Below are 19,325 nucleotides of genomic sequence, written 5' to 3' on the forward strand. Positions count from 1 at the left end.
GAAATGTTTGGAAAGCATCAGCATAAACGACAGACAATTTTTATGCTTTTTTTCCTGATATTAAAAACTAGTTTCAATTTGCCAGCTAAGGAAAAATACAATTTTTGGAAACTCTTGTGCTTGAGCATTTTAGCATCTGCCCTCTTCCTTCTTATTCTTAGTTTCTTGTCAGGTAAGAGGAAGCGTATAAGGATCATTACATGTCAGCCCAATCTACTGCTTGATAACGTAGCCTGAATTGGGCTCTGACTCCTTATTTGATGCTCTCACACTCTCCCACCTCACTCCTCAGGGCAAGTACAAAGCTATATATCCAAATATAACAAATAAATGTATCCAAGAAGGAGACTCTACCTTTAAAACAACTATTGAACTTGATCGCTCATGAATCCTTATGCACTTCCCGAGAGATGTGTTTTCAGCGTGAACAGATATTTACAGCTTTTTGCTGTCTGGGTCTTGCTTTGCTTGTCTTCTCTTTGTCAACTGCAAATACAGGTACCTGGAAACACCTCAGTGCTGTTATCATGTAAGAAAACAAAGCTGTGATATGTTTCTTTTGTTTTGATTTAATGTATATTTGTCTTATCTAACAAAAAACATCACAAATAGCGCAGGTGATGGTGCTATTTTTGAGAAGCTGAGTATTAGAACAGAATAGAGTGCCATAGGAAGTGCTGGGCCATCTGAGCCTGGCATCTGCTTTCCAAAATAAGATGTCCCACTAAGGTCTCAACTCTCAGACATAGCTCCTGCCTGCAAGTGCTGGCAGAGGCGTAAGCCTGAAGAGCTTTCCTGAGCATGACTTGAGGCAGGCCCTGAATGCCGCTGCCATAGGAAGGCAACGAGGCTGGCACGTACCATCCCAACGCTGACAGACCTGGAACCAAGGCAACTGGAAGGAAAAGTTGGAACCAGTCACTATAGTGGGCGCTTCTGTGGTCAGTGAAGGGTATGTGCTGAGTGCCTGTGGTCTGAAGACCATCTTTACCAGGCATGAGGCAAACAGCACGTCTTCTGGATCCGAGACGCGTCAAAGAAGACAACCTTGAGTACTTGGTGCAGAGCGGCAAGCTGGGGAGGACAAAGACAGCATCTGCAGGGTGATTCCAGTTGCATATTGTCCTTAAGCAGTAGCCATGTTGTAATATGTTTTAAGTACCACCCTTCAGCTCAAGAATCAAAAAGGCTAAAGGTTCCATGTTAATTAGTAATCTCTGGAGTCACACAGATCTGTAATAACTACCTAAAGATCAAAGACATTTCATTTTTAGCATATTTTAATATCAAGATAGAATTAACATTGCAATTTCTGTAATTAAAGTCTTGAAATTAGTATTTGGCAGAGGCCAGTCTGTTATTCTATTTATCTGATTGAATACAGCCAATTTTTGAATGATGTTTCACGTCCAGGTATACAATCAAGGTTTTGGTACCAGCTAGCCAAGATACAAAAGTTGCTGTATGATTTGTAGGTCACTGTAGGATTATCCCAGCTGGATGAATGGGACTCAGAAGACCCGCTGTGTCTGATCATCCCCACGTATATATGCGGAAGAAAATGCTGTAAAAAGAAAAAAACTACAAATGTTCAAATACCAACCTTATCTTCAGCCATTGCTGCATTACTTCTTGTTGTTAAGTAAGTTGCTATTTTGATTGTGCTAAAACCTTACCTAGAGAATTAAAAATAGTGAAAATATTTCTTAAAATGTTTCCATTTGCACGTCTCAGTCCTTGAACCAAAGTAACCACATGCTTGAAGATCCACTTGTCCTTGATTTTTTTTCCTGAAGCTTCCAACCTTCCCCGAAACTGTCAGTTGGGAATGTTAAAAATGAAAAAGTGATTTGAATTTATCTATTTATATTACATTCATATCCACTTATATTACAACAACCAAGGCATTTTTTTTCAGATTTTAGGCTTGATAATTGAGATAGACTTGTAATAATGATTTATTGTACTGCTCCCAGAGTTTCCTCTCCAACATACTGCTGTGGCTTTCAGCGTTAATGAAAACTGGGCTGTGAGCATCTCTCTCAGAAACTGCAAAGCTTATTTTCTTGCATAACATTCTGGGCAGAGGGGAGTACAAAAGACAGTAGAGTGGCTAAAGCAATTTATATTATCGGTGATTTGGAAAAAAATTATCTTGATTAACCTCTAAATGCTTCATTTGTTACAATGGTAGTTAAGCCTTACGATGCCGAGATATGGTTTAAACAGAGCCATGCATTATAGACAGCATTGTGCCAACTCTTCTCTGCCACATTTGTTTTGAGTAATGGTTTTAATGTAAACCAGACCCAAGATATTTCTGGCTAGGCTTCCTGATGTCTCTCTTTTATCTTTGTCTAGCATCTCAAATTGCATGAACAATCTTCCCCGAGGTTGTTGTTACTGGTGTCCTTTATAAATTTCCAATTTTCCTTACATGTGCTGCCTGTAATGACTTCTAACTACATAATAATCCTTTGGATTATAAAAGGCAGTGTTCTACATTATTTCTCAGAGATGAGTTAACTCTCCTCTCTCTTCCTTCTGTGGTTTACAATATTGGAAGAGAAAATAGAGGCATTCACGAATTTAAGTTGGTACTGTCCTGCTGCTACACAGCGAGATCACAAACCTGGACATGCAGTTCAGAACAAAAAAATATAATTGGCAAGTTTTGTTACTATTTTTTCTGAAAGATCAGCCCCTGGAATGCCTTTGAACATGGTGTATACCCACCTGCCTTCAACCTTTGCAATGGCTTGTGCGGGCAGTCTTCAGGCTGTTGCACAGCCGGCAAAGAGTTTGGTTTTAAAACCAGCCTCAGGGATGCCCTCTGTGGTTATCATGGAACTATGGCTCTGGTCCACTGTGGCAGCCAGGACTTAAACCCGGTTTTCTGTGTCCCCTCTGACTAAGTCTTCAAAAAATACTATAGACAAATGTTCTGGCTTCATGAATGGAGTTGATGGGATAGTTGATGGTGTTGTAGGACACTGCTATGGTCTTAATCCCAGATGAAATGTGAAATTACCGAAATACATAATCTGGCAAAGGCTGAATAGTCCCAGTATCAAAACCAGAATCTCATGAAAAAAAAAAAAGCTCTATGAAATTCCACAGAGTGCAGCACAAGGGCTGTTTGCAACTGCTATGCAATTTAGATGGGGAAAAAAAAAAGTATTCTCCAGCTTTGACTAGTCCAATTGTAGTACCCCCCAAATGCTGCTTCCATTTTGTCCCTCGGCCGATATGCGAGAGAGAGCTCACTCTGTATTTTCAGTTCACTCATGATACTGTACATGAGGGAAGGCCCTAGATTCCATATACTATTTTCCCTTCCTTCATGTCCTCTTCCCCCACCCCAAATACCCTCTTAAACCACTATTTTTTTGGTTCAAACAACAAGGCTAAACAGGTGAAATTTTAAATAATGATTGAGGATTTTTTTTATTCATTTAAGTTTCAATATCATTACAGAAAATGTTATGGTACAGAGTTGTTTAACATTAGTTTTATTTCTTTGCTCATTTAATTTCCACACGAATGCTGGTAACACTAATATCTGTACAAGATCAGTCTTTGATTTTTTTTAGTTTTTAGTTCTGTACATTTTTAAATGTATTGGTTAAAAAGGCTGTCAGCACTTAAGGAAGCAATTTTTTTGTTCGTTGAAATAAAAGGTATCCAGTTACTGCCCAAGAGTACTGAGCTGGGTGGCTGCCGGGACAAGAGAGATCCCTGAATGCGCAGCGAGGTGAGAAAACCTCGGGGCTTCATTGGGTTCCCAGTGCAGCCACTCTGCTTTTGGCACTGTGCACATCAACACGAGATACAAGATAAAGAACAAGCAGAAGCTCTCTGTGAAGCGGTTATGAAGCATACTAATAAGGGAAATCCAAGTGTTGTCTACGCTAGTATAAATAAGCAGACAGCCTTGTTTTAAGAGCATAAGTAGTTGTATCTTAAAGATGAGAAAAAACACAAGTTCTGCAGGCACCTACTGCTGTCTACTAAAAGCTACCGCTATTAGAACTAGCATTGAACACACAAAGCAATTGCGAGGAAAGGAAAAAGTTGCTTTGATATAATCAGAATAAATTTCTTTGTTAAGATTTGTTTTAAAGTTTTTTTTTAAAAGGTATTTATTTAAATTCCATTTGAAATATAATTCAAGATGTTGACTATACTGATCAACTTTTATCCAAATCAGAAAAACTAGCTGTGCCGTTGCATATTACAGGATACAGTCAATGATATGTGGACATGCATCAAAGCTTCGCTCTTGCTGGTGACATCATAGCCTTCCAATGACCATGACATCCACCACCTCCCCCTTGTGAAGCTCCACATACTGCTCTGTCTTTGGAGGTAGCATCAACAGTCCATTGGCACTGCGCATACTCATCAGACGACTGCTCATCTGATTCCCTACAGGAAAGTGAGAGAAAAATCTCAGTTAAGTTTTCAGTTAGTTTCAAGTGCTGCAACACACCAACCATGCAGGAAACACGAGCTGTTCTTATGAAGATGTTCATGTTGCTAACTTGTTCATAGAACAGGGATCTCACTGTTCCAAGGTGGCTGGAAACAGAGAACTTTGTAGAGAATTATTTAGCCTCTCGTCACTCTGGTGCTCAAAACTCTAATTCCCTTTGCTGATTGCTTTCCTATCCAGCCTTCCACATTATCTGCACCTCATATCTTGTCATAGTAAATTGCTTTTCAGTTGGAGTCCTATCAAAATTACTTTATTTTTCAACTTGTACACCTAATTCTGACTGTACAAAGGCTAAAACCAGCAGTCTAGAATGTTTTTAATATACTGTTATAGAGTAAGTTTTATTAACTGTATTATTCTCTCTGAATAGTCTTGCTTAGCATTAGTAGCTTAGCACTAGTAACTAAAGTAGTTGAAGCCGTAGGCCACAAGAGATGACGGACGGTAAACTTTTTGATAAAACCAATGCTGTTAACGTAGACCTAGCTGAATCTGGCAGATGTGAGCAGAATGAAGGACCAGGGAAACAATTCCGAGAGAATGAAGTAACTTCAGAAGATGGCCAGCCCAGAGACAAAGAAAACCAATAGGAAATCAAGAGACCACAAACCAGAATTAAGTGATTGAAGTTGCGGATCAGGTGCTGGGTGGTATAGGTATAACTGGAGGGCACAATCTGGGGTAGGGGGCCCTCTCCAGAGGCACACAGCTTGAGCTGTAGCCTGAGAACTAATAAAAGAGGAATCGGAAACCTTCACTCAGACTTTACACTTTTCAGCAGGATCCTAGGGTCGGACTCTGTTATGGTTGCCGGCTGCATAAACCTGTAACATATACCACCTCAAAAGAATGGGTTTCTTTAGGACACTGAGCTTCATAAACATGTCGTGAAGATAAACAGTATCACATTGGTAGTACTGACAAAAAATGAAAATGCAATAAAAATTCATGCCCTTTAGTTTCTTGGTTTTCAAACTTGAATATTGATGAATAAATCATTCCAGACAGTCTGCTTGCATAAGGAAAGAAATGGTTCACAACAAAACAGAGTTAAACCAAATACAGAGCTATAGACGTAAGTAATACCTTGACTTATACCTGGAAGTATGACAGAGGTTGTGTGATATTGGCAGTCAATGGTAAGAACTTTCTCTGAGTAAACAGTAAGATGCATTTGAGCTAATATTTTCCCTGTGGAAACCTGTATATTGTGCTTTGTATTGAACAATTTGGATGTAGCAAAAAGACAATTAATTACTTAAGGACCTGAAACTCTTGAGAAACTGGGAGAGTCGGTCTTCTAGCAGTCTACAGCTAAAGAAGTATTCAAATATAGTATTTACCTCAACTCCAGCTGAGTATTCAGAAGTATCCCTAGGTGGCAAACATGACTAATCAAAGTCTTAGTTTGCTTTAAGAGAAGGTATACAGCCTCTTCTACCTTTCCAGTTCAGCTAGAATCACTCTTCTTTTATTTGTATTGTTCCTACCTATGGCCCAACCTGTCTCTGTTCAGTACACGCAGAAAAGCAAAAGTAAGCAAATGTGTCTGTGAGTGCAAGTAAGCATGGGTGGATGTTTATAAAAAGGAATGTGCGCACATATGCAAGCACACAAGTGTATTTTGTGTGTGTGTGTGTGTGTGTGTGTATAAAGGCAGGTTATTCAGATAAAAGAAGTTTTAATGGTGAAGTTGGTAAGTCATATCATGACTGAATTTTATACTAACGTACATATATGCATGTCCACAAGGATGTCAGCAAATCAGTCTGCATGAGGAAGGTTATATGAAAAACACGTGCACATGCTTGGTTGTTTTTAGACATATATGTAGGAAGGCAAGGACCTGTGTGAGTGTGTCCGTCAGTCTGTGTGACTGGGCACTAACCTGTACTCTGTGCCCAAGGTAGTGGTTCTTGATGATGCCAAGTCAGTATGCACCGATGATATTCTGGGCGAGGGTCCAATTTTACATCACATGATAACTGTAGAAGAAGCAAAGAAAGGGTAAGAATGTCATGCATTCACATTGCACTGTCTAAGATAATGGAGTCATCTGCTCAGTTGTTTTTCCTTAAAAACAGTCTTTTTAAAAACTTGCATTTTGAGGTCAGATGGTGTCTAGCACAAGATCAAAAGCTGTAGAAGGTAGAGACGGCAGTATTTAAGGGAAATACAACTGTGATTATAATATCAAAGTGTATGATGGAGTCTACATGCATTAAGTGGAATATTTCAAAGCTGTTCTTTTACTGGAAGTTTAAAGATAGTATTTCTCTGGAAAAAAGCTTTATCACTTCTGGTCTCTGGACTACACTGCATAAAGATAAAATTTTATTCACATTCAAAATTCTGCTAGCTCTGACAAAAGGGAAATGGTCAATCTTTGAAATGAAGAGACATACAGGGGATGGCTCACAATGAAATTTAATGGAACACATTGGAAAATTCATGCAAAAAGTGAGGGTCACTACAAATTGCTCTCAGTTTTAGAATATGTTAGTTGTGACATAAAGAAAAATGTGATAGAGACATGGGTTAAGCAGTAAGAAAAAAGTGCATAGCCAAGAACTCTAGGAAAACTCTAAAAGGTAATGTGTTCCTTGGTACTTTATTTGAATCAAAAATAGAAGAATAATACCTTATTATAACATGACTTGAATCAATATTAAACAGAGTTACAACATCCATGATTTCTTGTAAGAGTGAAATGAATAGTTTAAGCGATTTACATTGCTTAAAGTGGGGGTCATGTGGGTTACTTATATAAATAACTCAAGAACAGAAAGGCTTTAAACTTTGTATTTTCTATTGCTAATACAGAACTACCCAACTCTTTAGGTATTCCCAAATTACTCTTCATTTTTTACCACAGGTTAAAACACATGTTTTTTTTTTTTAAACAGGAAAGCATCCTTCCTGCCTGATTGGCAAACAGCTGCCTCTGCAGCCCTATATCTTGCTCCATATAACTCTTAGAAATTATGGGGCTGAATATTACCATTAACAGAGCTTGAGAATGTACCTCCGTTTTGTGTGAACTTCCTTCAACTTGCCAGAATTAGTCTAGGGCTCAGATTCCCCACACAAGAAAGCCTTTCAGAGCCCAAAGAGCTGTGCTGCAACATCTTGAGAGAATTTTTAAACTGAGGACTAGGTTCTTACCCTGGCTTTGATGATGGTGGGCCGAGGATCCAGGATACCCTGCATTTTCCTCAGTGCGGGAACAACAAAGAGATTGCAGGTGACAACAGCTGACACAGGATTGCCTGTAGGACAAAGAACAGTTGGTGGTGACTCCCTCTTGATTTACTCTGTGGAATGCTGAAAGTGATCTCATGTTTTTATAGCAGTTGCACTCTGAAGGCCTCTAAAGAGCTTTTCATGCTATGTACAGGAAAAGTTTCATTCAAGATTGGAACGGCATGTGGCAAGTATACCTGTCGAAAGCTACCATCTCTGGCTGGTGGTGTACTGAAATCCTGCTCTGACCAGAACTGCCCCATGTTCCTCAGGCCCCACCATTTGCCTCTGTTCCTCCGTTGCCTTTTGTCTTAGGCCTAGACTTGCCTGGGGCCAGGGCAGGGTTTATTGTGCACAGGTATAGGTCCTAGCTGATAGGGCTCTCGATTCATGATTAAGGTTTCCAAGATCTAAGGAAAAATAGCTTTCAATTCCCTAACAGAGTGGCAAAACACTTTAGTACAAATTCTGAGGAGAATTCTACTGATTTATACATTTTCTGTTGACTCAAATGAGGTGTATGACCAATGTCTGTCAAACACCACTTGTGTTACACATCTAGACTTCTCTAGATGACAATTCTAAAATAAATATTATGATCAGACAGATGGTCCATTGATCTCTCCCCTGGAAGAAAATTTACTACATCAACTAGAACAAGAGAGAAAAAAAGCCCTAGAGATACGCCTGAAACCATCAGCTTATCAAGAACAGGATTCCTTGTATAGTCAGAAATCCATGCAAAGCCAGAGCAATAAGAATAAAATAAATTCCTCCTGATTTATTAGGATAGAGATTTGTAGCTAGATCCCTAAGGAGATGTTTATTCCCAAGGCGACGCAGCCCGCAGGACGTGAAGCAATGCTGCCCTCTTCTGGTTCCATGGCACGATCATGATGAAAAAAAATAAAAATCTGTGACACGTTCCTTGGCACTCTCTCTTTTTTGTCTCCATTTTCAATCCTTCAGAGTGGATGCACTGACTTACATGCACAGAATATTTATTTGAAAGCAGAAGGAGCTGTAGGAAAAAAACACCCCTGTATAGTGCCATATACAAACCCCAAGGAAATCGCTGGATAGAAGAAATCATAAGACCTGTACACTGTTGAATTTTGAGGACAGGAACAAGAAAGGACTCCTTAGTATACCCCTATAAGTCTGTCTCTTCTGGAAATTTCTGGGAAAACCTTACAGGTACCTTCCTTAGGGATGCCAACCCCAGACCTAGGTGCTGTGAAATGTCATTCTGTTTCATGTCTGTCATCTCTGCAGAGCAACAAAGGTAATCCACAAAACAGCTTACCTGGGAGCGCAAAGATTATTTTTCTTACGCCATCAATATCCAGAGTTGCAAAAGTTGTTGGCAGGCTACGGAAAACGAAAGCTATTTAATATCTGCACTAGACTTTGACTGAACATTATTATGTTATTATTGAAAACATTTGGAAAAGAAAACAAAACAGGATCTCTCTCTTTCTCAGCAGTACAGTTCATTAGCACCTGCTGCTTATTCCATACTGGGGGTATAATCCTGTCTTTGTGATGACAGAACAGTTAGTTTTTCTTGGTATTCAGCTATGAAGTTTTAAGTAGATGATTTTGCTTCTGATGAGGAAACATCTAAGAGCAGATGAACTAGCAATCAAAAATCTAAATCCCGTCTTCATGCTAGGAGCCAAATAACAAAGCAGTAATACTGAAATTATGCACTTACAGAACTGTATTTGTTTTTCATCTAAGGCTCTCCAAATTTTTTGTAACATTAGTGACTCTAATTTCCCTTACTCCATTGTCTGCCTCGGTAGTGACAACACAGCAGTATTTCAGAGCAGCAGATGCTAGCTAGTCTGCAGATGAACAAATTCAGAAACACAGGCAGAGAGCTGCAGTCAGGTAAGACCTTGGTCTATCAGTAAAGAGCTCGCTCTGCCTTTCAGAGCTGCTCCTGAATGATCTTTAGTGACCTGCCATCAGGGCTATTACAGTTATACAAATAGGACAGCAATGTGATGGCTCAAGAACGTGGCTGGCAAAGAAAAGGGACTCATCCATTAAAAAAAGTTTTCTATATACCTATGTTAATGTAATCCTTTTTAACTATAAATACTACTTTGTAGGAGCAATAATTAGGCTGAGTTCCTTGGCTTCATCTTGAGCTAATAACTAGCACCTGGCCAGCAGATGATAGCTGCTGACCACCAGCAGCTTTGGAGATTTGATACACTTTGATCATTACTACCTAGTTTTGTATCTGCTAGGACTAATCAATATTCTGTTTTACCAGGGAAAGTTGGTGTTGGCAGTTTCTGTTTTAAAATACCTCTAACATAATGGGAACGATCTGTGAGACCTCCAAATCTTATAACCAGTGCACAAACTGAGGTACAAAAAATCTAATTGCTAATTCATATTTACTGGAAACTCTGAGTTCTCATATTAGATTTCAACACTGTCATTGGTAAAGTCTTCCAGTACTTTCTCCTGTGCTGCTAGACAAGATACAACTTTGCATTAGCTCAGCAACTTTCAAGTCAAGTGAAGGAATGGTAAACCCCAGGAATCATTTTGCAGTCACATAGCACATCAAAATACAGGCGTAGAAAGCAAATTCTGGCTTCGCTCTTGGAACTTACCCATGGGAATTTTTCCCAATATAGTAATCACAATTCATATCTAAGGCCTTTTAAAACAGAATTAATAAAAACTAAGACACAATATTTGCTATTGCACTACAGCCAATGAAAATGAGAGTGCTTACATTCTCAGTAAGATTAGATGACCAAATGTTTTGGTAGCAGTAAGAAATATCTTCCTTACGGCATAAAATGAAAATGGATGTTTGGGGAAAATAAGATTTCTTAAAGCTCTTCTGGCTAGTTATTAAAAGTTTATTGCTACAAGTCTACAGAGGGATCACCAGAAGAAAGAATTATGTTCACTTTCAGATAAGCTGGAACCAGAATTCAGTATTCTGAATTCTCAAAATCAGGTTATTCATTCTTGTCAGCCGCAGAGGCTGGAGTGCAGATCCCACTTTTGGGACTTCCCCATGTGGGTTGTAGCAGTATGACAGAAGCAGTGAGCTATTTCCATGCCTGGGCTACATCCAGCACAGGAAGAAACGTGCTTTCAGCTCACTTGTTCCTTTTATGGAAGGGAGATGGTGGTAGTAGCGGCACAAGCACCAAACCCACATGCAGTTCTTTACTGGATTGTACGCAGAGACAGTAAAAGTATTTGTCTGTTTTCACAGCAAACACCCACTTTCTGTTCTGCTCCCTGGCAAAAGTTACGGGCTAGAGGGAATCATTCCTCAAAGCTGCACGTGGCCTTGTGTTACTGGACCGTGCCAAACTAGCTTGCAAACAAACTGCACTCCACAGTTAGCGAGGCGGAGCTGTAGACGTCTTTCCGCCATTGTACTGTGAAAGGGAACTCTCTATTTTCAGTACAGTATTTTTCATTTTCTCCACGAAGCACACTTCCCGACTCTTTAATTAGCAGTGCTACAAAGGAAAGCAATGCTGAAACAGTTTTCTGAGGCAAACTAAACACATAAAGGACTGCGTTTACTTTAAAATTACTATGCTTAATATGCCAATCAGATACAACTTTGTAAATTAGCTGTCATCACACCTCTCTCAAGAAATTGCTTGTTTGTAGGAATATGACTTATGCAAATTTTCAAGTGAAATGAGATGCTCGTTAAGCAAACCAGCAGTTAAATGTCCTTGTATTTCCTGGTTATTTCATAACAATGTCAATATCTGAGCACTGTGATCACAGTGAAGACTGTGGCCATGGTTATACCTTGCTAGTTTCCCCCCAATCCCCAAACCTAATTTGCAATAGTTATTAGAGAAATACCTCTTACTGATAAAACATAATCTCTCTGTTCTAGGTAATTTCACCCATAAAGATGATGACTAATCTGAATAGGACTGATTTTGCTTCTTTTCCCATATATATCTACCATGTGGTTTACAGTGTATTTGGAAAACTGAAATCTACTGAAGCATTTCTATAGAATATTTGGCCCAATACAGCCTCCATCTATGCTGCCTAAGTAGAAAGATTTCTTACCCTGGTTTCATAAAAACTCTGCCAAAGTGAATCTGTGCGTGAAGATCAATATCCAGCACCTGTTTAAGATAGTCCTGTTTAAATTTAAAAAAAGAAAATTGATTAAGTAACATCAAAGTGGCTTACATTGTCTTAGCATTCAAAGCAATTAATTAATATCAAGTGAAGATGAAAGACTTTTCATATCCTGAAAGCGCTACAGTCCAGTGGAGCATTTCCAGTATTTGAAAGAAAGTATTTTGACAAAGAAGACGTGAAGAACAGACTCATTTTAGGTGCCAAACCTGACTCCACGAGGACATAGTAACATATTTACTTAAAAGTCAGCTGCAGCATCAGAATTTTAGAGGACCCCACAAATGCCTATTACTAAAACATTCTCTATGTCAAAGATGGAAAAAGAAGCCTTTATGGTTCAAAGTTAAGACTTAAAATCATCAAGTTATTTAATTTTTGCCATGGAAGCTATCTAACAGCAGATTTAGAGGTCTCCTAGTACTTTTGAAATCAATAGTGTACTGTAGAAATCATAGTTTTCCAGGATACTGTAATTATTGTAATTTCTTGGGGACATGGTCTAATTCACAGTGGTCAAGTTTAATAGTCCTTAGAAAGGAAAAACTGTGGGTGGCTTGTGTGTTAGGTTCAAGTTAAATGATTTTGCGTAAACACAATCGATCCAGTTATTAAATCAAATTACTTTTTTCATCTTTATTGAAAATTGCTTTGCTCAAAGATGTAGTATCCTGTCTGTTGTGTTTAGTAAGATTAAAGACACAGGACATAACAGTCATCTGTGAAATGAGACTTTGGAAGCAGTAAATCTGAAGCTTCCTTGCAGTTTTCCCATCTTTCTCTCTCTCTCTCTTTTTTTTTTTTTTTTGGTGTGTGCTCAAATACTTGGAAAGCAGCAACTTTTTTCAGCCAGGCATGAATTCTCAATTATTGATTGCATTAGCGCCATTTTTACTTTCTATTTGCTTTTTGGATGTTCACAGTTATTTCATTAAAACTGTTGAAAGCTCAGTATCAGAGGGCTATCCATCAGTGGAACATAGATCCTGTTGACTTCATGCTGTTGCTTCAAATTCAGTCTGGGGAGAAATTAGCCAGGAGGCATAAATGCCTGTAAGACCCTTTGGCAGTGTTCCTGTGTCTGCACTATATCGCCACTTCCCAATTTAAAGGCCAGCACTTTTCCTTGATTATTTTGCTAGGAATACTGAGGACAATAATGGGATTGGAAGTAATTGGTACTGGTTTAACTAGTTATCCGTTTTCATGATGTATCCAACAATATGATTTCTACTCAGAAAAGTGACAAAAACAGCACTCATGTTTGCCATCTCCTAATGACTGTCTTTAGTATCTGTTAGTTATAAAAGGAGAGATGTTTCTTTTACCTGCCAAACTCACAGATTCAGCCTGGGATCAAAAAGTAATCTGAGTTTTCCTTCGCATAAGTCATGATTAATAAATGTCCTGCAGGTTCATCTACGCCCCACCAGCATCTGTGTATCCCTATTTTCTTTGATGGTTTTGGCACAGGGATTACCAACAGGAACTCAATCAACAATTCTGTTAATGATTCAAAAGGCAAATATATCAGCTCACTGTGTCTCGTATGTATTGCCTCTGTAGGACTATCAGGCGCAAAATGTGATAGAACTATTTTTGTAACAGATATAGCTTTGGCATATTCAGGAAACAGATCTGCTGAGTAAGAAAGAGCTATTTATATACTCAGGTTGCTTTTCGAAGTACTTTCAAAGTAGCTTTATTCTATCTACATTTTACCTGCTCTAAGAATAAAAAGAAGTCTGTTGCCTTCATGTGCTATTAATCAAGCACCTTCCTCATCATAACGACATAAATCATTCCCTAAATAAAAAGACATTTGCAAATCACTCACTTCAAGAATTAAAAGCTTCCCTGTTGTATTGTGTCTACTATCGTACAGCAATAAGAACAAAAGGAATGAGGATAGCATTGAAGACTATTTTCTTAATTAATTCACATTTCAGCATTCCAAAAAATGTAAGATCCCTTTTTAATAAACATTAATGCAAAGGCAGAAGCTCTGATGACAGACTCTGGCTTGAAATTCTTACATATATTGTAGCAAGTCATACTTAAATTTAGCATACCTTTTCCCCCATAGATACACCTCCTGATGTAATGATCACATCAGCACGGCTGATACCTTCATTCAGTGCATTCAGTAAATCATCTGGGCTACAGAAAAGAACAGGCAAGCAGATTAGTGGTATGGAAGTATTACGAGTTGTAGTGTAAGTAAGTGTCTGTGTGCACACATACAGATGCATATACACATGTATTTCAAGAAAGAGATACCGCTCTAGGATAATATAAGGTCTTTTCCTTCTTAAGACTCCACACTGCTCTATTCAAGTCAAGAACTGCAATCTCATTCAGTGAACACCACACTGTGTGGCACCTTTCTGTCTAAGAGCTTTGCAACAGGACCAGTAGGATACTTTAGGTCGGGACTGAAGAACGCTAATACAAGTGTCTAAAAGTATGTAATTTGCACAGTAGGTAGCAACACAAATTATGATTAAGATGAACTGACAGGGCTATATAAAGGGATCTGACACATGAAAATTACTGGTCACCAAGCCGGCTGCAGTACTATCTGTCTAGCTTATCTGACGTGTGCAAAAATGGGGTAAGGCTCCACTTCAAACTTCCATCAGTGAAAACTGGGAGTGAACCCTTTGTTTATCTTCTCCATTTGAGGGCTCTGCAGCAAATCCAGCTGTACCTCCACTTCATCTTGAAAAAACACAGTCCATCCTGTTCAAGTGTCTACCTTCATGAGAAACAGTGCAAGGGGAGTGGTGGTGTTTGGACTCCATACAAAGATTATAATTGTGGAGGTGAAGGATAGAAGCTGAGTATATTTAAGTTTTTGTGTCTTAACTCTTTTTTTTTTTTATTTTATCTAAACTGGAAACTTTGAAGTGAGCATTAGCTATCTAACAGCAGTACTGATGCTAATACAGAGCTTCAAGGCATGAAATGGAGAAACTTGGTAATACACAAGACCAAAGGAATCTGAAGGAATTTCCAGTATATTAAATGCATACTTTGTGTTTAAGATTTACGAACTGACCAGAAGCTGACTGATTGCTACAACTGTATGTAACGTTCCTTCAACAGTATGTTTTTACTTTAGTGATCCTGAAAGTTTTTCATAGGAGGCTGTTCCTTCTTAGAATGCAATAGAACGAAGCAGCAGTAAAGCTAGTGACTGTATAAAGGACTTCACCTGGAATAGAGCACCTCAGTTACATGCCACACTACAATTACAAAATGCCATTATGGGTTACCAAGGCTTTGCAGGCTGCAAATGGCATGTGGGCTATCCTCTGGGAACTTCGGCTATATTTCACTAAAAGACAGAATCACTGAAGTTATTTTGGGGTTCAAACTGGAAACAGGAAAATTAGAAAGACTATGCAAATCCTGGTTGACCTTTCAGAGACTAGCAGAAACTTTGTGTTTCAAAAGGTCTAAGAAAGAAAAATCCTTTCCTCCGACCATGCTGTCTTTGCCCATGCTTTAGTGAAATATAAGCAGCAGTTAGCACTACATGCTGCTGCGTGCACTACAATTTCTATGACACAAGAAAGACTGCGCTCCCTCATTGAGTAGCCCTGCACACTCCTCATCTTCTCACCAGGGAGCCCTCAAGTGTTCTCTACTCTGCCCATGCCTTACAGGCAAAAAGACTCAAGACCCTTTCTCCACCATTTCCAGTGACCGATGCAGCATCTTCTTTGCCATCACAGTGTGGTTATCCTGCAAATTTTTTCTATTTGTGTTGGGTTACATCAACTCTTTAGGGCCACATTGCTTTGTAAGAGGTAGTCAACAAACTACAGCGGAAAGAAGGGCAGGTTGCTGGTGCCATAGTGTAGGCTGTAATCAATCAGATAGAATTATACACTACCATTATTTTTTAAAGAAATCAGCGGCTGCAGATATTGTGGCATGACTCCATGACTTTTGTTTAGGGTACTGGGTATCTTGGATACTCTAAGTGGCCTATAATGAATGGCTGAACTCTCTTTTCTTTGGGAGAAAATATAAAACATACGGACTCAAGCAAAACCATCTCTTTCATTGTTCTTTAGGAAACAGAGACATTTTCTCAGCTGCCCCTTGTGAAATCTCAGGATCATTTTATCCAAAAACCAGCACAAGTCTTCGCTAGTTGTTGAAGGCAAGAGGAAAGAAGCAAGTCTGGTTTTGGCTACTGTCAGTGTCTTCTTCAGAACCAACTGTTTCATATTGATTGTGTAAGTGATAATTTATATGCAACAAGATATTGCTTAAGATTATTACAGAGTGTGTAATAGGAAAAGTCTCTCAAGATTTAAGTATTCCTTAATCCTTGCAGATTGGAATGCAGCAAGAAATACAAATTCATTACACAGGTCAATATAGTCCTCCCTGAAGTTCCACGACAGTCAGACCCTCATGCCACAATTACTAGGCTAAGACTGCTTTCCGTATATTTATCTCATTAGGTTGTGATGCAGCTGAGGACCTTATTTGGAGCTTGCTCCAGGCTGTTTCATTTTATCTTGCTTAATTATTTAAAAGTTATTCATAGGTTGCAAGACCACCTGTCCAGGAAAATCCTCATTCTGGATTACGAAGTGTGCTTGCTTTTGGTTGTGGTTTGATAATAATGGGAGGAACAATAAAAAGCAAATGAGTCTATATTTAACTGTTGTGAAAGTTAAATAGAATGGAAGTGCTCCTACTTACATACTGAACATATATATGTGTGCATTTATGTATAAAATTACTTAACAAAGGAAAAAAAAAAAACCAAACCCCAAATACGCCTAAACTCAAACAGAATCACAGAATGGTCAGGGTTGGAAGGGACCTCTGGAGACCATCCAGTCCAACCCCCCTGCCTGAGCAGGGTCACCTACAGCAGGTTGCACAGGACGGCATCCAGGCGGGTTTTGAATGTCTCCAGAGTGGGAGACTCCACAGCCTCTCTGGGCGGCCTGTGCCAGTGCTCTGCCACCCTCAAAGTAAAGAAGTTCCTCCTCATGTTAAGGTGGAACTTCCTATATTCAAGTTTGTGCCCGTTACTTTTTGTTCTATCACTGGGCATGACTGAAAAAAGACTGTTCCCATCCACCTGGCAGCCTCCCTTTAAGTATTTATAAGGATTAATAAGACACCCCCCCCCCCCCCCGTCTTCTTTTCTCTAGACTAAAAAGACCCAAGTCCCTCAGTCTTTCCTCATAAGAAAGATGTTCTAACCCCCTAATCATCTTAGTAGCCCTTTGCCCTCTAACCCTCTACAGCAGTTCCCTGTCCCTCTTGAACTGGGGAGCCCAGAACTGGACACAGTACTCCAGATGTGGCCTCACCAGGGCAGAGTAGAGGGGGAGGATGACCTCCCTCGACCCGCTGGCCACACTCTTCGTGATGCACCCCAGGATGCCATTCGCCTTCTTGGCCACCAGGGCACATTGCTGGCTCATGGTCATCCTGTTGTCCACCAGCACTCCCAGGTGAGGCCTCAATTCACACCTTTGTTTTTGAGGGTAGCATACCACTGGAGTATTTCATTATACAGGCTTTTTTATTCCACCATGTAAAAAGTTGAAGATACTGGAGTTGGTGCCTTTTTTTCTATAGCATTTCCCCTAGAATGACCTCTATGATATATCCCTTTCTTTACCATCTGTATAATGCAAGACATTTAAAAATTCTACCACTAAAACTTTATCATGCCAATAGCACTGCATATCATCTTTAGATAGTTGCAAAATGCATTGAATTCTCCAAAAATGAAAGATGTGATAGAAATTTTATTGTAATAAATGGAATGATTATGCTAGTTTGGATTTTATTCTGAAGAAGGGAGATATTTACAGAATTCTCTCCCGTGCCTTTGCAGAAGGCTTCTTTTTACCTTATTTGGCACATTTCTTTTTGTCACTCAGGTCTGTCTAACTTTCTGTCCTACTTGAGGCTGGTAGTTCCATGACTCTGCAATTTACACAAAACACTCCTTACAGGAGTCATCTGCTGTAATCTTCAATCAACACTGTAGCAAACATTTTCCTTGCCGTTAGTGGATTTAATGCAGAGAGTTATCATTCAAATTGTGTATTAACACATATTTGATATAATCAGATAACAAGATACTATTTCTTGTTTCATTTGTTGCATAACAATGAGCAGCTTCTCCTTTGGCTTGACATGGAAAGGGAATAAATAATTGAAGACTATAATCTTCTGAAAGAACAGACAAAATAACTTTGGCATCTGAGCATAAATAGGACAAGATTGTTCTAAAAGGCCTGTGATAAATCATCATGAAGCTGAGAAATAACACACTGTCTAAGCAGGTACAAATCAGAAGCTGTATTCTGAAGCCCTGGCCATTACTAGGGGCACGATACTGGATTAGCTAGACTAGTGATTTAATTTACTATGATAAATCCTTTAAAAGGTCTTGTGAAAGTGCTGGTCTTGAATTTTTTCTTCTTCATGGACAGAACCGTAACAGGTGCTCAAGTACAATGGTGAATACCTTAATCAAGGTAAAGTAGATTTTGATGGGAAGTCTCATTTCCAGATGGCAAAACTATTCTGTTTCATTTGGTGATTTTCAAAGTCAGAGTGACATTGTGTACAAGAAGACAGCGTGTTTTTCTAAATGCTGCAATTGATTAAAAAAAATCACACTCTGTGTTTCAGATCACATCCCAGCATCTTCTGTAAATACAACTAAGCAAATCTGTTCTATAAGGATTACACACAGTTTACAAAACTATTCATATAGGGAAGTAAGCACAAATCCAAACCTTCTCTCAACAGTAGAAATCCCCATCTACAGCAGATTGTGTCTGCACAAAATATTGTGCGTATTGTACATACCTTTTAGAAGTTGCAGACACAATGCTTTGCATAGAGTCCATATACTTTTAAACATATCTTTATATTCTCTGCTAATTTTGCCAGTCTGATAAACAGAGCGTCTGCTTTACTACCTTAATTTCCTGACCCTCTTTATTCAGTTTTATGGAACAGCATGAGCAGCACAATCTGGAACTTAGTTGGAGGGTATCTTTTGTATGTGTAGAATCCAGTAAGCAGGTGCATGACATTGCAGTTGACATGCCACTGGATATCATTCATTTGAAGAGAGGGCTTGCAGGATGGCAGTATACCAGAATATGAACACCTTCTGGATTCATGAAAAATTCTGATTATCAAAGCTTGTTTGTGGAAAACTGTTATGTAGCACTTGATTACTGAGCTGTCTTTGAACTGAAAAGATATGCAGGAGCTTAAGAGCTTGAACAAGAAAATGATGCAAGCCTCATTAAAATAGACATTAGCCATGCAGAAGATTTTTTTCCTTTATCTCTCTCAAAAGAAATAGCTACAGTACAGTCAAGACCAAAGAATTCTCTGTTTAAAGTGCCATTTT

The 19,325-nt window shown here is 39.0% G+C and overlaps 1 protein-coding gene across 2 annotated transcripts in view; it reads right to left on the minus strand.

The window, feature by feature from the left end:
• Positions 1-3,431: 3,431 nt before the first annotated feature.
• GPHN (gephyrin) overlaps positions 3,432-19,325 on the minus strand; it is a gene marked incomplete at its 5' end in the record, with an annotated part of 319,581 nt that continues 303,687 nt past the window's right edge. For both annotated transcript variants that reach the window (XM_082485919.1, XM_082485920.1), the window contains 6 exons: positions 3,432-4,428; positions 6,387-6,483; positions 7,664-7,767; positions 9,048-9,112; positions 11,828-11,901; positions 13,975-14,062. In XM_082485919.1, coding sequence (XP_082342045.1) covers positions 4,295-4,428; positions 6,387-6,483; positions 7,664-7,767; positions 9,048-9,112; positions 11,828-11,901; positions 13,975-14,062 — 562 coding nt within the window. In that variant the 3' untranslated portion in view covers positions 3,432-4,294. The remainder of the gene's footprint in view (positions 4,429-6,386; positions 6,484-7,663; positions 7,768-9,047; positions 9,113-11,827; positions 11,902-13,974; positions 14,063-19,325) is intronic.

This window comes from Vanellus vanellus (genome assembly GCF_965231255.1).
Source record: "Vanellus vanellus genome assembly, chromosome: 6".
In the NCBI taxonomy this organism is placed as follows: Eukaryota; Metazoa; Chordata; class Aves; order Charadriiformes; family Charadriidae; genus Vanellus; species Vanellus vanellus.